A 23,564-nucleotide genomic window follows, 5' to 3' on the forward strand; every position below is an offset into this window, starting at 1 on the left:
GGCCTTTTGTCCAGTTGATTTTTGGTCATCCTTATTTATTACTGTAATTGTATGATTAATAAAAATGGTGGCTTTTGTCAGAAATGTCCGCCAGTGGCAGCGCTAGAAGTACTTGTGTCTTCAGAAACAGTCATCAGGTTTGGGGAGGAGGGAGGCTACGGTGCTAACATCCCAAATGTGGGAAGACAGTTCTCCCTCTATAACCCATGCCTAGGAAAGGAACTGGGCGCAGCATAGAAAGGCCCTACAAAGCTTAGAAATTCTTAGAGCAGTTCTAACTAAAATTGCCAGTTGAGCCCAGGTTAGGTAAAATACACTACCAATATATTGCAGAATTCTTTTTGGTTCCTCTTTCCCTTAGTCTTTTTTTTTTTTTTTTTTTTTTTTTAAGATTTATTTTAGAGAAGAGAGAGAGAACATGAGCAGGGGGAATAGAGGGAGAGGGAGAAACAGATTTCCTGCTGAGCAGGGAGCCCTACATGGGACTCAATCCCAGGACCCCAGGATCACAACCTGAGCAGGAGGCAGCTGCTTAACCAACTGAGCCACCCAGGGCCCCTTCTTTCCCTTAGTCTTAATGTTCAATGTTCTTAAGCCCATTTCCTCTCCTTTCAGCTACAGCTGTGTTCTGTTCCCAAGGGTCTTGATCTCACTGATTTCTGACACCCTGCTTTTGTTCAGATTTTAAATGAGGCACTTCCTGTTCCCAGAAGAATGCAGGTCTAAGGTTTAGGACTGTCCCAAAATATCTCCATACTTTTCAAAAGCTTTCATGTCCAAGGTCCTTTTGCTCTCTCCTGAGTGTCTGTTTCGTCTTCAGTAATCTAGATGCAAACTATAATCCCTTCACCATTTTCCATAAATTCACTTGCCTCTGTAACCTTAACGATGATTTAGAGCTCCCAGGAGAAAGGCCACATCTTAGCCGGGTCTTGGCTTTCCACCAACCCCTTGGCTCCCCTTTTCCTTCCCCAAATCCTAGAACAACAGACTTTTCCCCTTACTCATGTAGAATATTTCTATTTTCTTTAACTTCCCTTAGAGTTTTACTATTTACACCAAGCAGGTTGGCTAAAGTATTTAAATACTTTTTTCCAGACAAATACAGAGCTTTTCTTAAAGAATTATAGCAAGTTATTAAAAAAAAATTCATTATATTTGGAAAAAAAAAATGTTACATTTGGAAGGACAGATCTCTCTATGCCCAGTCTCTATCTCCCCTCCTCTAATTAGATTCAACTCAAACATTTTCTATTTTTGAGACAAGTTGGGCTAAAGATGGCCAAAAGGCAATGGGAGTAGGAATATTCTACCTCTTTATCTTTATGTATAAAGTGTTAGAAAATAGGCATAGTCAATTCAAGCAACAAAGAATTGAGGACCCCTGGGCATAAAAATATATTATATGTTTATAAAAAATAAAAAATAAAAAAAAAAAAGAATTGAGGAAAACACTACCAAGTCTGTTCACTGAATTAATATTACCTGGTTACAGCTAATATCTTTAGGGTGGCTATCATTCCAAATAACCTGTCTAGAGCACATTTTGCCTTTGTTACATAATTGCCCCAATTCCAGAACAGTGGCTTAATTTCTGATTTGGTTGTACTGAGTATTCAAAATCATAACATGCCACAGTTGAAAACGATGGATCTTAAAAAGGCTTGATCTTAAAATCCTCTAGTTAAATACTCTCCTTTTCCAGGTGAGGAAACTGAAACCAGGTGTTGACTTGCCCTGGGCTACAGAGCCAATCCCGGGCAGCGTCAAGGCCCTAGTCCCTTGGTTCCTGACTCTCAGGCTGGTTCTTCTACTATGCCTGGAGACATTGATCCTGGGTAGTGACTATTCAATTTGTTTCTCCAAATGGAATGGGATACAATTCATACATGTTTAAAAATAGCCAGAATTAGATTAATACAGGATATTCTAATGTACAGAATTAATTAATGTGTGGTATATAATTCATAAATGATGTATAATACGTGGGGGTTAATACTGAAGACCCAACTTCTCTCAACTCAAAATAGTACTGAGGACGATGAGTGGAGTATCTATTTCTGGAACACCTGATTGAAAGGATACCACCTCAACCTTATCTTAGGTTTGGAATTCACAAACCCATGTCTCATTCTTGATGTTTGGACACTTACCTACGTGATCTTGGGAAAGTCATTCCTATACTCAGCCTGACTTTCCTTATCTGCCAATAAGGGATAATAGTACCTATATTCTAGGATTTGGTTCTGCCAAGGGAAAAGAAAAAAAAAAATATATGTGAAACAACCATTTCCTTGAACAGGGTATGCACTCAAGTTTTCTTATTTTCTCTCCCATTGCATTTGTCATTGCAATTTTACTTTAATGATTTACTTTAATGATTAATATTAGCTCAACTATTTCCCAGATGTTTTTTTAATTTTTCATTTTATTTTATTTAGTTTTTTAAAAGATTTTATTTATTTCTTTGGCAGACAGAGATCACAAGTAGAGAGGCAGGCAGAGAGAGAGGAGGAAGCAGGATCCCTGCTGAGCAGAGAGCCTGATGTGGGGCTCGATCCCAGGACCCTGAGATCATGACCTGAGCTGAAGGCAGAGGCTTTAACCCACTGAGCCACCCAGGGACCCCTAGGTGTATTTTTTTTAAATAAAATTGTTTTTACTTTTGCTCCCCTCTGGGGACAGTAGTAATACTTAAATACTATCTTGGAAACATAGTAAGTCTCCCCAACCCCCACTTTTTTTTTTTTTTTTTTAAGAAAGTGCTCATTTGTGATAGAACTGCCACGTACTCTTGAAGAATAAGGAACGTCAGAGGATGAATGACTATTTTCCAGAAGACAGGTAAAGCATATTTGGTAGATTAATTCTCAATTCACCTTCTCAGAGGAAAAGGACAAAACGCTCATTTACCAAGATTCTAAAGAGATTTTCAGGCAAGTCCCTAGCCAGCCCCACATTAGTCTTTGCTTTGAAGCATTCATTCCCCAGAGCTTGGTTTTCTTAACCAGGACTCAAACCTTTTATTGAGCAGCAAGAAGACTGGAGGAAGCAATTGGCTCCTCTCCACATTCACGGGTCTGGTGGCATTCAGGAGAGGGATGGCATATGTGCTTATCAGGGAATCAATCTTTCTGCCTCCTATCCTCTTTTTCTTCAGAAGAAAGAGAGTTAACGCAATTACCTCATCCAGAACAATTACCTCATTTTAAACTGTTTATTCTCCGGAGAAAGGTGTTTGGGAGCATGGAGCACTTTGGCAAGAGAGATATGGGTTTTTTTAGAAGTACTTCTATCAATATTGAGTGTGGGCAGTGAGGAACTAACGGTTGGGAAGGTTTTCTTTTGAGCCAAGACTTCATTTTGGGGGCAACCAGGCAAAAGGGGACATGTGTTCTAACCGGTTGAGTTTTGGCACCATTTTGGGGGCTCAATGCTGTGAGAGACGGCGCGTGCTCTGACTGTGGAGTCTTGGACTCAGGGCCAACTCCCCAGGTGTGTTCTGTGCTCTGAAACTGTGTGGCCTAAGGCAATCTGTCTTAAGTTACTACTTCCGGAGAGAAGAGTAACAGGCAACCATGAGTCCTTTCAAAACCAGTTAAAGATTTGACAGTTTATTAAAAATAAACCACACTTCTAAGAAAAAGTCTTTCTTCCTTCTTGTTACAAGGGCCAGCAGGACTCACTTTCCCTGATACTTAGAAGAAAGGCAATTCCCAGGGCCCAGATTAAAACAAACAAAATCAGGAGGCGTCAGAAATGAGGAAGCTTTCAGATAAGTTTAAAAAAAAAAAGGTAGGAATAAAAATCTATCACATACCCCTTAAAGCACCCTTGACTGCAATTTCCCTACCTCTCTATTTATATGCATGGAGATTTAGCATAGCTACAATAATGGATTTATTCTAGTGTTATTTTTCCCCACTTGGCATTTAAGGCTCTTTTTTCTTTGAACATGTTCGGAGTGCTGTCTGATCTGACGTTAAAAAATGGAAGCAGGAGAGGCAGGACTGAGAAAGGGCTCAAAGTTGCACAAATCAGAGGTTTCCTGGAAGCGGCAGAATCTGAGTTGGGCTGCCGAGATGCTCACATCTTTCCGCGCCGGGTTCGCCTCCAGGAGGCCCGCCGGCGCCACTCACGTCCGCAGGCGTGCGCTCGCGTCCCCGAGCCGGGCTCCGGACCCGCTGCCACTCTCCGCGAGCCGGGGCCATTTGCGGCGCGTGGAGGAACCTGAGGGCGCGTGCCGCGGCCGCTGGGCTCACCTGCGCCTCCCGGCCTCCCGCCCCGCGCGGCCCGCCGCCGCCCCGCCCCGGCCCGGCTCATTGGCTGCCGCTCGGGGGGGAGGAGAAGGGGCGGCCGCGGGGATCTCATTAGCGATGCGGACTCGCTCCTCCGCCCGGTAGTCCCGGACCCGGCAGCGGCGGGAGCGCGGCGAGCGGTGCTGCGGGAAGGAAGCGCGACTCCGGCAGTGGCGGTGGCGGCAGCGGTCGCCCCGCCGTGGGAGGCTATGGGGGCGCGTGCTGGCTCCTGGTGCCCGGCCAGCGGCGGCTCGGAGCGCCCTGCCCCGGGGCTGTAGGGAGCCGCCGTGGATCAGTCACTCGCCGAAGACCTCCGGGACCTGCTCGTCTCGGTCCTCGGCTCGCCGTGCTTCTCCCGGGCGCCCGGGGCGTGGAAGAGGAGCCGGACTCCGAGCGTGGCGAGGAGCATGAGGAGAGCGGCCGCCGCAGGAGGAGGCGGCGCTGGAGGGGCGCGCCGGTGGCTCCCGTGGCTGGGGCTCTGCTTCTGGGCGGCGGGGGCTGCGGCTGCCCGAGGTAAGCGTCGGGCGGAGCGGGCGGCGGGGCCGGGGGAGAGGCGAGGGGACGACGGCGAGACCCAGCGGGACCCGCGCCCATGGCGCTGGCTTCCCAAGTTGCGCGCTGCACCTCTGCGAACGCGGACCCCACAGGGTGGGAATCGGGCGGAGGACCTCGGAGGGGACCGCTCCTCCCACCCCAAGTTTGCGATCAGCCGCAATCCTACAGGTTGCTGTGACGGGGGCCCCTACCCTTGACGCCCACCGCCTGCTGCATTTTCCGAGCCCTCCCCAATTGCTGCAGACCGGGGTACCCACCTCTTCACTCCAATCTCGCTCTCCCCTGCCCTCTCCACTTGCCTCTAAGGCGAGAGACCACGGGTGGTCGCGCACAGTGGTGTCCGAGAGTTCCTGGGAGAGGGGCGGGGTGATGGGAGTCTCTGTAGGGTGGGCTTGAATGGTGAGGAAGCCTTTTCCCTTTGGGGAGCGACATCCAAGCTAAAGTCCGCTGAGCTTGGCAACCCACGGGCGACACTAACCCGAGGTCTTAGCACTGGGCTTTTTTTCGAGGAGGCCGCGGTGTGCGGGAGCCGGGGAGAGCTGTGTGCAACCCGCACGATTAGCTGTGCCCGCTGTGCGGAGCGGGGATAAGCATTTGGCCGGAGGCCGCTCACCCGGCCGCTACCCGGTGCCTCCTCCGGCTAGGGAGCGCAGGGCTCAAACCGCCGCTTCTTGCTGACTTTGAAAGACAAGCCCCGTTTTCCTGGATCCTCCGGACTCCAGTAGAATGAAATTTTGCAACTGGTTTCACCTCCACGGTGAACGAGAACCGGGAGCATCAAGTTAAAGATAAATCCCGCCGACTTGTTTTGAAGACGATCAGAAGCGATTTGAGACATAGCTTGAGTATTGTGGCTTTACCTTTGAAATAATCCCGAAGCTTCTCCTTCCCGCCCGTCTTTACCTTTCTCCTTCCCTGTGTGCCATCCATTAGGTTTAGAATATGTAATTGCACTGAATGATTTACCTAACGCTTGTCTGGCAAGAGGGGGGAACTGAGCTGACCGCCTCACCTTCTGCTCTCTTGGCTATCCTGAACATAATGAGCAGCCGGGAGACAAGAGGGAGGAAGGGGCTGTTCGCAATCATAAAGGAACCAACATAATCTAATTTTTATAACAGCTAACGGTGTTTTAAAAGCAGTCAGGGTGCCTAGAATGAAGAATTAAAAAAAAAAAAAGAAAGAGGTAGATAGAAGCTTCGTTTATGGTCCTGTTCAGTGACAATTTGCATTTCATTTCCTGAAAACTTTTTTTCTTTTTTTTGTTTTTGTTTTTGTTTTTGGTGGAGCAGCCTTCTTAAAAGGCAGCAAAGGTTAAAAATGAGCCTCAGTGATTGCACACTCTGGGTTCTAATGAAGCCTGGTTCTTTCCCTTTGCTGGAAGAAGCACAAGCTTCAGCCATTTAATTTACTAAGGAGAATGCCTCCTTGCAAAGTCAGCTCTGAGTTGGTTTTAATGCACTGTTCTGGGGAAAAAGCGGGCTTTTTCTTTTCTAAATTTTCTAAGTGTCTGAATTCCCAGTTGCTGTTTGATGTGGAAATACCTAAGAGCACCTGACTCTGAGTACTGACCCCTTGGAATTTGGTTGTTGGAGTTGTCTTGAAGCTAGCCCCCAACGAGAGGTGGGGACATGCCAGAAGCCTCTTGGATGGAGTTTTGCTGGCTGTGAAAGTAAGGCTAGCACCTCTTGTCTGCAAGCTGTTCTTTAAAGGTCTTCTAGAAAACATGCTGTACACTCTGCAGGCTTATTTACAACAAAATGTCTTGCACAGATCATAGTAATGTTCAAGACACATGGAGTAGAGCAGTAAATCTGCCTAATATTTCCCTTGTAGTATTTTATGTTTTGGGGGGTATGAAGCCCGTTCCTTAGCATCTGTCAGGGATTCTGCATGAAATGAGCCGTAAGCCAGCTCTGGAACCTGTGAAGCTGCGGCACCTGGCTTTGGGCAGGTGGCCACCATGGAGTTTTCAGAATAAAGGGTGTGTTTCAGTGATACTTAAGTTCTGCCCATTCATTAAAAGCAAGATGAGTTGCACTCTTGTGGTATGTTTGTTGAGTCGTCTCACCAGACTCTGTGGGGTTGGCCTCAGGTTGTTCTTCTTTATCCAATGAAATAGGTGTTTTTTTTGGCAAGTCTTTCCATGTTGATTTGAACCAAGGTATTCTGCCTCCTCCCCCCAAACCACAGGGTGTGTAGAATTATGCAGTTTGCGTTGATGATCTAAGAATATTTAACAATTCAGTAGCATTTTCTTTATAATGACTTATGCTTTTGTTTGCAAGATGAGTGCACCAACTTTTTTTTTTTTTTTCCTTTTCTTCTCCTCCATACTTAATGTAAAACCATCTGAAAATCAGAGCGAGGTTTCAGGTGATGGGCTTTAAATGAATATACTGGAAGAGGAAGATGCTTGGGACAAAGGACCACCCATAGAAACTGGTATGGCCCAAGGAGGAATGTTCTGGTTCTTTCCTTTGCAAACAAGACTTACGTTTTCAGATTTATGTTCCTGACTGCTGGCCTACTGTAAGGAAGGCACTTTGGTGCCATGATTACTGTATATCTTAACACTTTCCAACTTAAAAGAAGGTTGTTTAAAAGTTATTCATGACCTGCCAAGTGCTAATTGTATCCACATCGTGTTGTCATGTTGATTTGTTTTTGTTCTTCGAGAAAACGGGAGTAGTGCTGTAGATCTGGTTGTGATTCCCGTATTAGATACTGTACATAAAGATATCCTCATCTAAAGGCAGGGAGTGAGGTAATCTTAGAAAGGCTAAACTTCCGCACAGTTCCCTGCTTTAAAAAAATGTCCTGGACAATGACATCTTCCTTATAATCGCTATAGTAATGCATTAAGGGCAAGAGAGGTACACATTTATTTTCTGGGCATAACAGGGTCAGACCCTTTACACATACTTAAATCCATTTATCTACCTGGTTCATGCGTTTTAAAATCCATAGTCATTTCCTTCTTAACAAGCTTTATATACCCCCATTTCCCCCACCCCCCAATTCCCCTCTCTGGCCTTTCTCATTCTGCTCCTTTTCCTCAAAAAACTCTCCCTCCAGAGTGCTATGAAGAAAGTGTCTTTTCTCCCACTTTCCTCCCAGGAATGTTTTCTTCTGATTTTTTGGGTTGTGCTCTTAGCTTGAACAGTCTATGGCTGCTGGTTTTCCTGCCTGACAAAGTATTCTGCTCAAGAAATGCCTTCAAGTGGGGCAGTTGGGTGGCTCAGTGGGTTAAGCCTCTGCCTTCGGCTCAGGTCATGGTCTTCCTGTCCTGGGATCAAGCCCCACATCAGGCTCTCTGCTCAGCGGGGAGCCTGCTCCCCCCCCCCCCCCGCCTACTTGTGATCTCTCTCTCTCTCTCTCTGTCAAACAAACAAACAAAAAGAAATGCCTTCAAGTATTTTAGTTCTTAAGAAGAGATTATTTGTTCTAATTTGGCCCTTAGAAAGAAAGTTGTTCTTTTGCAGGGTCTTCCTATGAAAAATAAATGGCTTTCCTCAGTCTTTGACATGTGTGTGGTTCTGGAAGCGGTGGCCCATAGGGTGGGAAAAGCTATGGGGCCGGAATCCTCCTTGAGCGCTCAGAACTGTACAACTGGGTGAGTCAGGTAGTCTCAGACCCTGCCTCTTACTAGTTAGGGAAGCACGTTTCTCTCTACCATGACTTTGTGGTCCGCCTTTACTATGTATAGTACCTAGCTTAAAATGTTGCAACTCTAAAGATTTTCTCAAGGAATTAGTTGTACAGGAGGTAGTGAATATTTGATACCGTGTCTTGTGCCTTTTCTTCTTTTTTTAATATGAGAGTTAGAGACCCAGGCTACATACATTCACGTCTAATCCCAAAGACAGGAATATGTACTAAGAAAGTTATATTCTATAACATCCTCTTAAAGAAGGTGGTAGTGGAGATACAGGTGTCCCTGTAATGGACAGGCACACGCACTGACAGAAAGTCCTGATGGGGATGCCCCTTTTTTTTTTTTTTTTTAAGATTTTATTTATTTATTTGACAGATCACAGGTGGGTAGAGAGGCGGGGTGTGGAGGGTGGGGGTGGGGAAGCAGGCTCCTTGCTGAGCAGAGAGAGCCCCATGCTGGACTCGATCCTGGGCTTGATCCCAGGACCCTGAGATCATGACCTGAGCTGAAGGCAGAGGCTTAACCCACTGAATCACCCAGGTGCCCCAGGGATGCCTTTCGATTGCACTTTTGCCATTAATCCTAATCCCATACTCAGGAAAGTGCCAGCCATTGACCAGCCATGTCATTGTCTTCTCTTCTGTCCTCCTCCCCCTCCTAATTCTTCATGAACTGATGGCATGACCGCATGGCCAGTGGGGACTTTACTGTAGTGAGAACTGCAAACTCTAGGTGAAGACCCCTGAGCAGCTCGCCTCCCTCATTTGCTAAATGGCCGCTTTTGGCATGAGATCTCACCGTCCGATTGCTGCCGCTCTTTACATCATGCCTATTCCTTAAGAGGAGGCATTTTTGTAGCCTTGTTTGAGTGCGAAATAATCATAGCAATTATTGTATTCAGTGTGTGCCATTGATTATCCTAAATGCTTTACGTCTGTCAACTCATTTAGTCTTTAAAATACCACTATGAAGGGGCGCCTGGGTGGCTCAGTGGGTTAAGCCTCTGCCTTCCGCTCAGGTCATGATCCCGGGGTCCTGGGATCGAGCCCCGAGTCTGGCTCCTTGCTCAGCAGGGAGTCTGCTTCCTCCTTCTGTCTCTGCCTGCCTCTCTGCCTACTTGTGATCTCTGTCTGTCAAATAAATAAATAAAAACTTAAAAACTGCACTCTGAGGTAAGTAGTATTCTCATTTTAACATAGGAAAAGGAAGGCGAAGAGGGGTGAGATAACTTGTGCAAGGTCACAGAGATATGACGGAGGAGCCTGGATTCGAACTTACACCATCCTGCCCCAGAGCCTACAACAAGGACTGTTTTCTAAACTATGCCAAAAATAAAACAACCCTTATATTTTGGTGACAAAAGGACTAAAATTATTTCTCTATCACTGTGAGAGTTGTAGAGGAATTCAGAGTAGCTTAAATAAATCTATAAATACATTCAGATAAATCTCAGAGATTTGTGTTGTACGAAAACAACCACCCTCTCACCATTCAGCTTAATATACTTTGGGATTGGAACCACACTTAAAATTCTGAACGCCAGTTTCTAATATGATAGCTTGCTTTTTTTTTTTTTTTTTGTTTTCAATTTTGAATTTCAACAGAAAATATTACTCTGATTGAATGCACCATCCATGGAATGGCAGATCCCAAGAGAGTATTTGTTGCATGTCTTGTATTTTTAGCCTTGTTTGCCGGCGAAATGTGGAGCATGAGATTTCAGAGTAGATTGTTAACACCAGAGGCTGCTGTTTCTGCTGTTTTGGGTACTCCTGCTGCTGCTCTTTCGAGGCAGATGGCTCGATTCATTTATAGAAAATAGATATTCGTTCTATTTTGCATTTCCACTTTGAGAAGAACTTTTAATTGTTTGTGCCACATTGCGTCGTATGGCCTTACCGGGCGCACACACATGCTGTGCGTAGATAATTTTCAGAATTAGGCGGATGTTCACGTATTCCCTTTGGACTGCCTTAGAAATCTGCTGTGAGCTCTGCGGTGCTTTTGCAGTATTTTCTTCTGAAAGCGGGCGTGCGTGTGCAGGACGGGGTGTGAACCGCGTCTGCTGGGCTCCATCCCCTGTCCCTCCCCACCGACTTCACTAAACTAGAAATTGGGGGCAGGAGTCCTTGGTTGTGTTTCTGGGGCTTGAGTAGAAACAACACACCCGTGTGATGCTTCTCAGGTATATCAGACCACTCCAGGACTCAAAGCATTTCCTAATGTTGTTACTAACAAGACGAACAAGGCGAGGCCCGAATTCTTCCTCTATGACCAGTTACTTCATAAATAAGGAAACTGGAAAGCCAAAAGCTGCCTTCCAAGTTTGGTCAATGACAGCTTCACTTAATGCAGATTTTGACTGTCTGTCCCCAAGTTTCTGGTTCATAAGGTGCAGAAGGGCCTTCCTCCCCAGAAAGAGAGACCTTAGCGTGCCAGTATCCCACCCACCCAAGCTGGCATTGTAAGACTAGGAGGAATCATGGGGGGAGAGCATCACTGCAGCAATGTGAAGCTTGAGTAAGAATGAATTTCTCAGATGCTTTGTTGTTATCTAAAATCAAATGTTGTAATTTCTCAAATCAGGTGAGTCCATGGGAACGTGATCTTGCAGAAATTTCAGAAGGTAGGTGGTTGGCAGGCAAGCATGGGAAGAAATCTTTCTGCAACCTTCAAAGGCTCAACTCACGCTGGCGTAGCTGTGTTTTGTGTAATATCATTCACAGATTTTGATAACTTACTATAAAGGCAAATTTATTTTCTAAATATTGGATGAGAAATTTGCCTCTGAATATATTTGTGCGCGTGTTGTTGGGAATAGTGTGAAAGTGATTGGTGGCTTCTGCTAGCCACAGTACTTACTTAGGACTTACCATCTTTGTTTGAATTTAATTTAATAAAATCTACTCAGAGAGGAGGGGAAACCAAATGATCCTGGGTTATGGAAGCTAAGCTGGTAATATCTTTGAAACTCACAAATCGGTGCTCTTCAGATGTTAATGTGCATGTGAATAACTGCAGATCTCCTTTAAATGCACCTTCTGATTTACTCAGCCCGCGGAGGGGGCTGGTTCTGCATTTCTCACAGGCTTCTAGATGACCCCATCCAGGGACCCCATCCCTCTTTGAGTTGCAGGGCCATATGGGATAGTAATTCAGAATTTGTATTTTCAATATTGTTTTTCATGTGCGAGGCAGTAAGAAGTGGAATTCAGTGTAAGACTATTTTTAAAATGCCAACAGAGGAAGAGGCAAACACAAATGTCAGTTTTAACTCAGACAGACACGCAGCCACTCATAAAACGAACACATTCAGGAGCTCCATTCTGAGATGATATATAGTCCATCTTCCAGCATTTATTTTTATTTTTATTAAAGATTTTATTTATTTATTTGACAGAGATCACAAGTAGGCAGAGAGGCAGGCAGAGAGAGAGGGGGAAGCAGGCTCCCCGCTGAGCAGAGAGCCCGATGCGGGGCTCGATCCCAGGACCCTGAGATCACGACCTGAGCCGAAGGCAGAGGCTTAACCCACTGAGCCACCCAGGCGCCCCCATCTTCCAGCATTTATAAAGACAGATGCACTATTTGGAAAGTCTTGAAATCTGTTTTGAAGGAATTGAGGATGGATATTTGCATCTAATTTATTGCACGTAATAAAGAGGAAACTGAGTCCCCGGGAAGTTGAGCAGTTTGCGCAAAGTCAGATTTTTGTTAAATAAGAAGCTTTTCTACTCCTGCGATCACTCCTTCATTCTATCATATCTCTTGACTGTAGCTGCCTGGAAAATCATCTGGAATTCAAGATAATGAGAGAACGAGGGTATAGTTAAGGAAGAGGTAGGGTAAAACCAGTTGGTTCAAAACAAAAACAAAAATGAAACAGAGCACTGTTCATAGAGCGTACTGAGGCTCCCCAGCTAGCTGGGTTGTCGTTCTCAGGATGTTGTGTAGGAGCTGGTGTTTGGGGTCTCTGTCTCTGCTGCAAGGTAGCTCTCTGTACTTAAAGGGCCCATTGTGTTTGCCATTACTCACCCAGCCCCTGACAGTTGTTGTCCAATAGCCTACACCAACCAATATTTTTGACTCCAACCTCATTTTGTTAAGGTATGAATACTATTTAGGTGGAAGTTCCTAAAACTTATTCAATATTGTGATAAAATAACTTAGGAAAGTTTAATTGCTAGAGAAAGAATTAAATAACTGTAAGAGGGTTTTATATATATATATCTTTTTTTCCCTTTGATGGGTTGGAAAGCCTATATGCCTAGACAGACTATTCTAGAAATATGGTTAAGTGTAAGAGTGACACTCTCATGGATGGGTTTTTTGAGTAATCGTTCATTTGCATGGAACTTGACACTTTTAAGGGATGTTCACAAGTGTGATTACTCTGTATTTGTACATCCGCTCTGATCTCGAACAGATGATAAAATTAGATTTAGAGATTCTTCAACCAAGGCCAGACAGGGAGCAGTAAATAGTACCAGGCCTAGAAGCTGAGTCTCCAAATGGCTTCTGGGCCTTTTGGACTTCTTTACCTTGTAATTCTATTTTCCTACCGGATGGACTGATCAGACCTGAGCCAGATGATACAGCATTTTGCTGTCATTACACTTGAGACAGGGCCGTGGATGGTGGATGCGTGAACATGTGTGAAATACATGAATAAAAATTTTGGTTGAGGGGAAAAAAAAAAGGTAACCTGTGTTGCTTTTTCGGTCTATTGGTATTACGCTTCTCATGGTTATAAACAGAGATGGCCCTGCCTAGGAAATGTGCCAGAAGTGATTGGAGGGAAGTAAAATTGTGACTGTATCACTATGACATGCTATGGTATGGAGTAGGTTGTATGTCAGATACCCTGAGAAACTTGCCAAGCAGTAAGATTGTCTTAATCAAAGGAATGAAAGTGTTCATTAAAGTAGGTAAAAATCACAAATTAGTTCTCTGGTTTTATTTTTGAAGATGCCATTATAAGCCAGGCATTTTAGAAATAGAAACGAGCCCCTCCATCTGCATGGCTTTCTAAATACCTTGTCTTTATTATTAATTTTGAGTGTATGTGCTTCATTTTTTTGTTCTGCGTATATTTTTAAAACAAGATTAAAGTCTTTCAATTTGTATTTGAAGGTAGTGCCATGGCACAAGGCAGTTGCACTTCCAGTAACAGTTTTCATCAGTGTGTCTTTAAGAGTTTTCCAGCCTGGGCTGCCTGGGTGGCTCAGTGAGTTAATCCTCTGCCTTCGGCTCAGGTCATGATCCCAGGGTCCTGGGATCGAGCCCCACATCGGGCTCTCTGCTAGGCAGGGAGCCTGCTTCCTCCTCTCTCTCTCTCTCTCTTTCCCTCTCTGCCTACTTGTGATCTCTCTCTGTCAAATAAATAAAATCCTTTAAAAAAAAAAAAAAAAGAATTTTCCATCCTGTCTTTAAAAAAGAGATAGGGCCAAAAAATACAGACCACCGAATAAAATTCTTTGCCAGGCAATATAAAATTCTTTGAAAATCTGTTTTCAAAGGGGCTGGAAAAAGTTTAACTTTCCTGCATCTAAATCGACAACCCTTGTATCTACCTTAGTCTTGGGACCAGAAGCTACACTGATTACATCAGATTTCCAAAGTTGTTTTCCTACGGGAAAAAAAAAAAAAAAAAACCACACAACAAAAACAATCAGGAGGTTCACACGTTTTGTCAGTGTGAGGTGTGTGGGTGGGATATAAGTGTTCGGGGGTTTGGTTTAAAGAAATGAAGCTGAATAAAAGATTTGTTGTTAATTTCTTTGTTTCTTTTTTTTAATTTTACATTAGGGCAAAAATAAAGCCAAAAAAAAAAAAAAAAAAAAAGAGAAAGAAAAGGAAAACCCATACAGCCCATTTAATATTTTTTCAAGTTTAATAGACAGCTTGAGGTGCATTTCGACCTCTGGACTGGTACTGTGAGAAGACAGCTCTACCGTATCACATCCTGCAGCAGAGAAGACCATCACTTATATAGCCAATTATTAATAATTGTCAAGTTGATAAGTGTTTTAATGCATGGGTATCTGTGTATATATTATATATTAGTGGAATATTATATATCATCCTTATAGCAAACTTAGATCATTAAAGTTCTATGCTGTTAATTTAAATGACATTAATAACACTTGTATGTGAGATGTCGATTTAATTTTGACTTCTGAGTCAGCTTCTTAATTTAGGTACTCCCATTTCTCTTTCTCCATGGTGTATCTCATCTAACCCCCAAATCTTTGTATTTTTAAACTTTTAAAAATTTATTTATTTGTTGAATTTTTTAAAAAAGATTTTATTTATTTATTTATTTGACACACCGAGATCACAAGTAGGCAGAGAGGCAGGCAGAGAGAGAGGAAGGGAAGCAGGCTCCCTGCTGAGCAGAGAGCCCAATGTGATGAGGGGCTTGATCCCAGGACCCTGGGATAATGACCTGAGCCAAAGACAGAGGCTTTAATTCACTGAACCACCCAGGCGCTCTGTCTGTATTTTTTTAAAAGATTATTTGAGAGAGAGAGAGAGTGAGAGAGTGTGCATGCGTGGATGGGAGCCCGGGAGTAGGGGGCAGGGAGAGAATCTCAAGCAGACTCCCCACTGGACACGGAACCTGACGTGGGGCTCAATCATGACCCTGAGCTGAAACCAGGAGTTGGATGCTTAACCAGCTGTGCCACCCGGGCCCCCTGTCTGTTTCTTCCTCAAGTCACTTGCTTCTCCTTTAAGCAGTGTGATGAGCCTCGGAAGCTCTTGACCACATGTCCTTGAACATGTTGCTTCGTTCTCTGTTTTTTTTTTATTTCTACTGTGAGAAGAAATGACTAAATCACCTTTAAAGCGCCTGTGTGCTCTAACATTCTATGACGCTCTCCATTGTTTTCAGTCCCTTTCATTCACAGTATTTTTATCATTCCAGGAAGCATTTCTTGGCATTTTAAGTATGTATCAAAACCTTCAATAAAAAATGCTGTGGAAGTAGAATTTTCAGGACAAGTTAGTGGGACTTCAGGAAGGATGGTGTGGTAAGCCTTCACTTAGCCATTTTGAGGAATGTACCAATACCATAAAAAATTTAATTCCAGGTATCAGTTTCTCTTCAATCAGTAGTTGTAAACTAAAGCATACATGAGCAATTCTAGCAACCGAGGTAGGTTTGCATGGAAAATGGCCGAAAGTGTTAGGAACCCCTCAACCCCACGGTGGCTCATTTTTGCTCAGTTGGGGGCAGGCACTTGTAGTTGCTAGAGTGACTGATTTTTTCTTTCCAATAGAAACCAGATTTATGAAATTTTATGTTTCCAGGTTCCAAGTCTTCTCACATTATTTTAATAAAACACCTTTGATAAACAAAACTCAGTATATAGAACACTCAGTCTTCTGGTTTGTCTCAGTGACCTCGGTGTATTTTGTGAAGACATTGAAGGGATCCAGGAGACAATCTCTTCTCACGTTCAGTACTCCTCTTTCTTTGAGCTGCGCTTCTAAAATGTCATCTAGCTTTGTGGAGGGGCACTGCCTCAAAGCAGAAGACAGCATTTACGTGACCATCTGTTTTATGTTTGATAAACATTAATTTGATCACCGAGTTTCTATGTACTTCTGTTTCCCACTTGTAGAGGAAAATCATAAAATTACTTCCCTGAATAAAACCCTAAAATTTCTAGGCCAAAGCCCAGATTTTTACAGGAACAACCAAAGTCTAGAGAAGCAAAGTAGCTTTCTTGACTTTTATAGGTCTTCCCATTGGTGCTTGCCTGTGAATCCAGATCTTCACTTTCTCAATGTCATTCTTACCTCTTTTCCTTTCCGGGGCTATAATAACAAAAGTGATCAATAGAGGCACAGAAGAATTCAAAAGAAATGATACCAGAAGACTGAAGACTATTGATCATTTTTCCTCTGTGTTAAAGGATGTCTTCCTTTTATTTAAAATGTTTGTATTTTTCTAAACACCTTTGAAATAATATAGATTTCTCTTCTTGGCTTAGTTCTTAGAGAACATTAGGGTTTTGATTTGAGGGGCTCAGGTTAGTTCAGTGTAGCAGAGCTAATTAAAATCATACAAAGGATTTACATTATGGGTTTGTTCCATGTTGGGAGGAAATTTGGGGTGACCTTAAGCTTTTGTCTCAGTTACTTCTGCATCCTTGGTAATAAATGTGTTCAGTATGAACAAATACCGGTATCAAGGATCTACTACAATCACTAGTAGGTCCTAAGTACTTTCTAAATGTCATTATTTTAAAAATCTGTACACAGGAAAGAATAGTATAGTAACTGCACTTCCACTAATTGTGATATTGGTGCCGTGAGTTACACTTTACGCAAAGGATATGGTTTTAGAAGGGCATTTGCCGCACAGCTACAAATTCTTATCTGGGTAAATAAATCACTTCCAATTTCCAGTTTTCCGTGTGTAAAGCTGGGTCTTGAGGTGTGGTGAGAGAGTAACCTTTTCCAGTTTGAATGGTCCGCTGGGCCTGTTATGAGTTGGTGGTATTCAAGTAGATATTAAGGTTGGACACTCAGGACACGGGGCGGGGCAGATTTCAAACGAGCATCAACATTTGACTTGTGGTTCTTTTAAGAGAGCTTTTGATATTGGCAGCCGCGTGCTTCTGATATCCACAAAAGGCTATAAATCTGCAATCAAAGAGAATGACTGGATATAATTTTAAAGGCTTCAGTTGCCGCTTCTCCTGGAGTCCCTATTTTTCCTCATTTTCAAGTGAATTTTGCCCCTCTGAAGGCCGGGATAACTTACACAAAGCTATCCCTGTGGTTGAGGCTGGAATCTCCGGTGACTGGATCATGGCGATGATTCACATCCGAGCCACCTTGCTGGGGAAGCGTGAAACACATGGGGTTTAGGAAACTTCCGATTCCTGGAGGTTAGGTGTTGGAGTGTTCAGGTTTTGTTATTTTATTTCTTTCTGGTTTTTTTTTTTTAAGCAATTACCAGTGAGGGCTCTTGCTGCTGGAAATGGTTGTCAGGTTTTAGATCAGCAAATCCCTGGTCCTCACCCAACGCTGTTTTTTTCAAACCCAGCAGAAAGGCAGACTTCTGTAGTGTTGTCAGCCCGGATAGGGGAGAAAAATCTTACGCAGGTATTTTGAAGGTGTGTGGGCATATTAACCTTTTTTTTTGTTTTAGCTTCAAACTGATGTTTAATAGTTTAAAGTATGTTTAAACAGTTTTATCGAGACACAGTAGATAGAAAGATGAGCACCAAGTGTTTATGTAGCCCTGGTTTATAGAAGTCCATATGGGTGTGATTTCAACCATGAAGACAGTGTCTCTCTGACGTTCTCAGTCTGCGGGGACCTCTAACTCAGAGCAGTCGAGTTGGAATCTACTGGGGGATGACCCACTCGTATATTTTTAAGCTTCCCAGGTGATTCTCAGTTTGGGAAGGCAGGATTGAGAGCCACTGATTTCATGGGTGCATTGATTGTGTACAAATACAGACTCTGATCTTGTTCTGAAATTTAGAGAATTGAATTGGAAATCACTGTCCTAAGGGTTGGAAGGGGACCATACGCCATTTGCCTCCCCTTCTGTGTTAGGTGTCGTCTTTCCACGTTGCTCCCCAGATGACTTGGATGAATGAAACTGGATGCTGGCACAACACATTTCAGCCTTTGGGAGCCCGACTTCTGCTAGGAGGGAACAACTGGGGTATTACTAAAAGGGATGACATTATTTGAGAGGGATTAGGTATTAAGAACCCAGGTTTGGAGGTTGTACCAATTTTCCCTTCTGGACAAAAGCACAGGGCCCACAGATAGAGATTCCTATCCCCTTGAAACGTTACCGAACATCTCCTAGGCCCATGATGTAACGTATAAGTGGTCCTATTTATGAACAGATTAATCTCTTTTTACTAGTCTTGGTGTCTGAGGGATATAGGCAGTGTAGCTCCTTCTGCAGTGTTGGGCAAAGTACCAGGCAGCACCACTGTTGTTGACGTAGAGTAAGTGGGGACGCCATTGCCATTCCAGGCATCTTGGTGTAGGAACTCTTCTGAACGCGGATATTTCTAATAATACTGCCCTATTCCCAACTGCCAGTGGTTCCTTATTGGTCTGTGAATTCAAATACAAACTGTAAGACATTTTACATGAATGATTTTTAAAAAATCAAATTAAACTGGGTATTTGTCCACTTAGCACCACATGTAAGAAGCAGGGCACGGTTGACCTGTGACTGTCAACATGTGTGTTTCTCCCATAATGCACCGCTCGGGTTCTCCTGCCCAAGCAATCGTGGCTCACATTCTGTGCTCATCCTCTCCTTGTTTCTAAAAAAAAAAAAAAGCTTCAACAAATATGTATGTACTTTGACACAGACACAGTTTACTTCTGCTTCTTCTTGAGATGTATTTAAATTAGAGTCTACATATTTCTCAGCAGTCATTTGTCACGACAAGATTGTGTTTCGTCTCTGTTATTACACATACCGTTGATTCACTTCCCTCAGATACAATATTCCGTGGTGTGACTCAACCGTAATTGACTTAAGTTGCCGTCAGTGAAATTTGGGCTTGTTCAAGTTTTTTCTTTTTTCTCTTATGAAAAGTGCTCCCAGGAACTTTGTTAGGCATGGCTCCTGGTACCCATTTTTAAGTGTTTCTTACCTATCTGAGAGGAGATTACTTAAGACCTAGAGTGTGAGCATGTTAAATTTCCCAACAATGCCACATCATTTTTCAGCAAAATGTAAGTTCTCATCATTTCCCATCAGCTACCATTGGATATTAATAGGCCTGGAGGTTTCTGCTCATTTTGAGTGGGTTACAATATGATTATCTCCACACGGACTTAATTTTCATATTTCTGATTGCTAATGAAGTTTAACATTCTTCATATATCTCATTGCCATTTATATTTCTTCTACAAAACACCTACTCAAGTCTTCTGCTCATTTTTTCCCTATGATTGTCGCTTACTCAATTGTAGTAGTTTTGAGTGTATATGTGTCATACATGTTTTATAGATATAAAATCCTTAATGTGTTATGTGTGATTGAAATTTCTTCTAGTTTTTTTTTTTACTTTATAGTATATTCTAATAACTTGAATACTTTATGTTATTTTTCTCATGAACTTTAGTCTCAGTTTTAATGTAATCAGTGTTTTTGGTCTTATTATGCTTCGCTCCTTTGGGTTGTGCTTAGGAAATCCTTTCTGAATGTAATTAAATACATTCTCCTCGATGCTAAATTCACTATCCATGAATCTTCCCCACTCCTAGAGATTAACTTCTTTTTGTTGAATACTGTGTTTCCATAACTTGACATCACTTCTGATACTGCACCAATCAGACCATATTCTGGTTTTTTAAAATATGTATAAGTCTCTCCTCTTGATTTTTACCACCTGAGGTCAGAGGCAATTTTCTGTTGTACTGTATCTTCTCAACACCTAACACAGGGCCATGTGTGGAATACATTAGGTTTCCAAGATACTCTCAATGCAGCACCAGGCAGGCAAACAACCAAAACTTTTACGTGAGCTTATAAATATGTTCTGTTATTCCACCATTTTGGTGTATAATTCATTGTGATAGAATCATTGTGCTACTCCTTCTAACAAAATGTATGGGAATGATAACACACTTCCACAAGTTAGCTGTTATCACGCTAGCCTAAATTAGCTGAAGAACCTGGTGTAAGTATACAAAGGTCCCACGTTGGGGCACCTGGGTGGCTCGGTGGCTTAAGCCTCTGCCTTCAGCCCAGGTCATGATCTCAGGTTCCTGGGATCGAGTCCCACATGGGGTTCCCTGCTGAGCAGGGAGCCTGCTTCCCCCTCTCCCTCTGCTGCTCTCCTTGCTTGTGCTCTCTCTCCTTCTCTCACTCTCTGTCAAATCAACAAACTCTTTCTTTTAAAATTTTTTATTTTTTAAATATTTTATTTATATATTTGACAGAGAGAGAGAGAGAGAGAGATCACAAGCAGGCAGAGAGGCAGGCAGAGAGAGAGGGGGAAGCAGGCTCCCGGCTGAGCAGAGAGCCTGATGTGGGGCTCAATCCCAGGACCCCGGGATCATGACCTGAGCCGAAGGCAGAGGCTTAACCCACTTAACTTAACCCAGGTGCCCCAAATCAATAAACTCTTAAACAAAAAACAAAGGTCCCACGTTAGGGACACTTTGCTGGGTTAAAAACAGGCTGGGTCTCTGAGTGAATGATGCTGTATATTTGGAATCTGTATAATCAGAAGAGAACTTAAGGATCGTAGGCATTTGAGTTGAAGGTTCAAAAGAGGACAGTTATGGGAAAAGGAGTGGAAATAAGGGGGTACCTACAAAATGCTTTGGTTCAAGGGATGGCCTTGCAGTGGTTACAGTTCTGGAGTAAGCATTCCACCTTGCTCTTACTTGTAAGTCATGAAGGTGAACTCTTGAGTGTCTCCTCCACTGCTGGAAGCTTCCAGGCAGGAGAACATCGAGAGGCTAAGTCCATGAGCCAGCAGGACTGGGAGTTTCAGGAGGTGGCATTCTCTTTTCCATCATGGAAGTCACGAATCAGCTAAATGGTTAGATTAGTGCAACTAGGGAGCCCAGGGGAGCTTAACTGTACTTACTCTGAGTGGTTCTTTTAGGTGCAAGTCTTTTTTCCCTTAATTTTGAAAGTATGTGTTTATTAGAAGATATCTGAAAATATAGGAAAGTATTAAGGAGAACCAAATCCCAGTAGAGACGCAAAAAATAATCACTCAGGGGAATTCTCCAGGTAGAAGCCGATTCCTCACAGTGCTTCTGTTAGTCTGTAAATCCCTGTTGTTCCTCTCTGTCTCTACCATTTTGAAAGAGGAACAACCAGTTATCTGAATACTAAACCAAATACTTCAGTTCTTCTGTTCTTATCTTTTCAGAATGTTGACTTCTCGGTAGCAGATTCTGAGTCTCCCTGTGACATACCTTCAGTGCTTTGGATAATGTGAGAACAGCACATATTTGTTATTTTTTGAACACGGGCTAGAGCTTCTGGACACCCATCGTAACTGCTGCGCCCCAAGACCCTTGACAGCAATGTCTCTGGAGAACTTACATAGTAGTGCTTTGTGTTCATTGAGCTGACTCGAAAAAAGACCACCAAATCATTTCTTAATCTTTCAGTATGAGGATGGTATGTGATTTGGTTACTGCTTTGAAATTCAGAATGGCAGTTTTTGTTCTTTTTAACATTCCCAAGACAACTTTGAAGGATGCTTTTTCTATACCTGGTACGTTACCACATATGGATTTTATTTCAGCATCAGGATGAGTCAGACCTTAGCTAATAAGAGCACTTCTAACTATTGTAGACTGAAATAAATAGGGATACATTTGTTTGGAATATTTGTTGTTCTTACGTGTACTTACTCTGTCTCAGTTGTGGTGAAGTCTATCCTTTGGTAGCCAGGAATAATCAGCAATACATACAGTCAGGTTCTGTATTTTTTTCTTTTCTTGCTAGAAAGAATTATAGAATTTTCATAGGTAAAATTAATGAAGATTAGAGCAGTTAGTCTTTGACAAGTGCCCTTCGTACTTTCTTCTTAAGCTGATTTGTCAATAAAATGTATCTGAAGTAATTAAGATGTAGAAAATAAAAATCTGAAGACCATATTTTTTGGCAATGTGTGCCTTAACATGTTTTCAATGCATCTGTCCCCTCACCATCACCACCACCTCCCTTAGCTCAAATCCTCACCTCCAAAATGAAAGCTTCTGAATTTCCTAATGTACACAAATGTTTTCCCCAATGTGTGCATATCTGTAATGGTATCAGAGTTTCATAGCTGGTGGTCATCTGTGTAGTGAGTTGAATGCCTGTTTATGTTTCCATATAAAACACCTTGATGACAGGCTGGTTGTTTTCTGAATCTTTGCAAATACTTGTGGTTTGGTACATTTTAGTAATTCAAGGAATAAACGAATAGATGAATGGATGAATAGTTACTAAGTACAACGAATATTTGTGTGTTAACGGAGCTCTGGCTTGCTAACTGTATGCGATCATGAGACTGACAGCTATGTGTGCCGTTCAGTATGGTAAATGGTTGTCGTATATATGCTTTAATTCCTGCAATAACTGTGTCAGGTAAGCATTATTATTTGTTTCCAAATAAGGAAGTTGAAACTCAAGTATACTTTCCCAAGGCCATACTCGTAACGGTGGGAGGGGGAATTTGAGCCCAGGTCAGGTTAGCTTTAACACATGTAGGCTTTTCTGTATCCTATCAAGATGCCTTCCAACTTTATGATGAAGATTCACACGAATGTCTGAGATTCTTTGTATAAAATACTCCTGTGCAAGCCAGCTGTGGTTAGTTTTCCCAGCCATTTCTTAGTTACCAGGTATGGCACCCCTTCCCTAGGTGAATGTGTATTGGGATCTATCCTTTGGTTCTGTCCTTGGCTATTGTCTCTCATATCAGCAGTTTATTGATTATAGTTTTTCCTAATATGTAAATGTCCTTGAACACCAGCCCTGTTCTCCTCTTTGGTAGTGGATACAGCAAGCATGAAGGAGGCTGGCTCTCTGGGGGCTCTGCTGGTCCTGTAAGCCCACTTCACTGGTCTCCTGTTGTACAGTGACCGGGCCCTAACTTGCATGGTCCTTGCTGTTTCGGGGTCGATGCTTCCTGTGCACTAAGAGAAAATTGCAATAGTAAGCTCTCTGCCACGGACTCTGCTTTATGTATGACTGACCTTGCTTTGGGCAAAGATGGTACTTGAGTTGATGTAGAACTGATAATAGTTGGTAATATTAATTATAGACCAAATGATCACCTCAGGTAAAAATCAGGTGCCTGCATTTCCAACTGGGCTTTTATTGCCTGAGACTCACTACGAGAATTTGTCTCATTGGCGGGTATTTGGGCAAGAGAATGGACGTGTATTCAACACCCATGTGGTGCTAGCCAGATTGCAGGGCCTTTTTTTTATTTAGTTCTCTAAAGGAGGAAACTGAGATTGCAGAGAAGGAAATAAAATTGGAAGATGTTAAATGAGCTCTTTTGGGATCATGCATATTGTAAATGATCTGAATT

General features: G+C 42.9%; 1 protein-coding gene across 1 annotated transcript in view; it reads left to right on the plus strand.

Annotated features, from left to right (window-relative positions):
• Nucleotides 1-4,705: 4,705 nt before the first annotated feature.
• Nucleotides 4,706-23,564, plus strand: part of LOC111144577 (unc-5 netrin receptor D) — a 543,708-nt gene continuing 524,849 nt past the window's right edge. Inside the window, exon 1 of the mRNA XM_022498941.1 lies at nucleotides 4,706-4,811. Within this exon, the coding sequence (XP_022354649.1) occupies nucleotides 4,706-4,811 (106 nt within the window). The remainder of the gene's footprint in view (nucleotides 4,812-23,564) is intronic.

The sequence above is a fragment of the Enhydra lutris genome, unplaced genomic scaffold, assembly GCF_002288905.1.
Source record: "Enhydra lutris kenyoni isolate GAN:26980312 unplaced genomic scaffold, ASM228890v2 scaffoldscaffold11, whole genome shotgun sequence".
Lineage (NCBI taxonomy): Eukaryota > Metazoa > Chordata > Mammalia > Carnivora > Mustelidae > Enhydra > Enhydra lutris.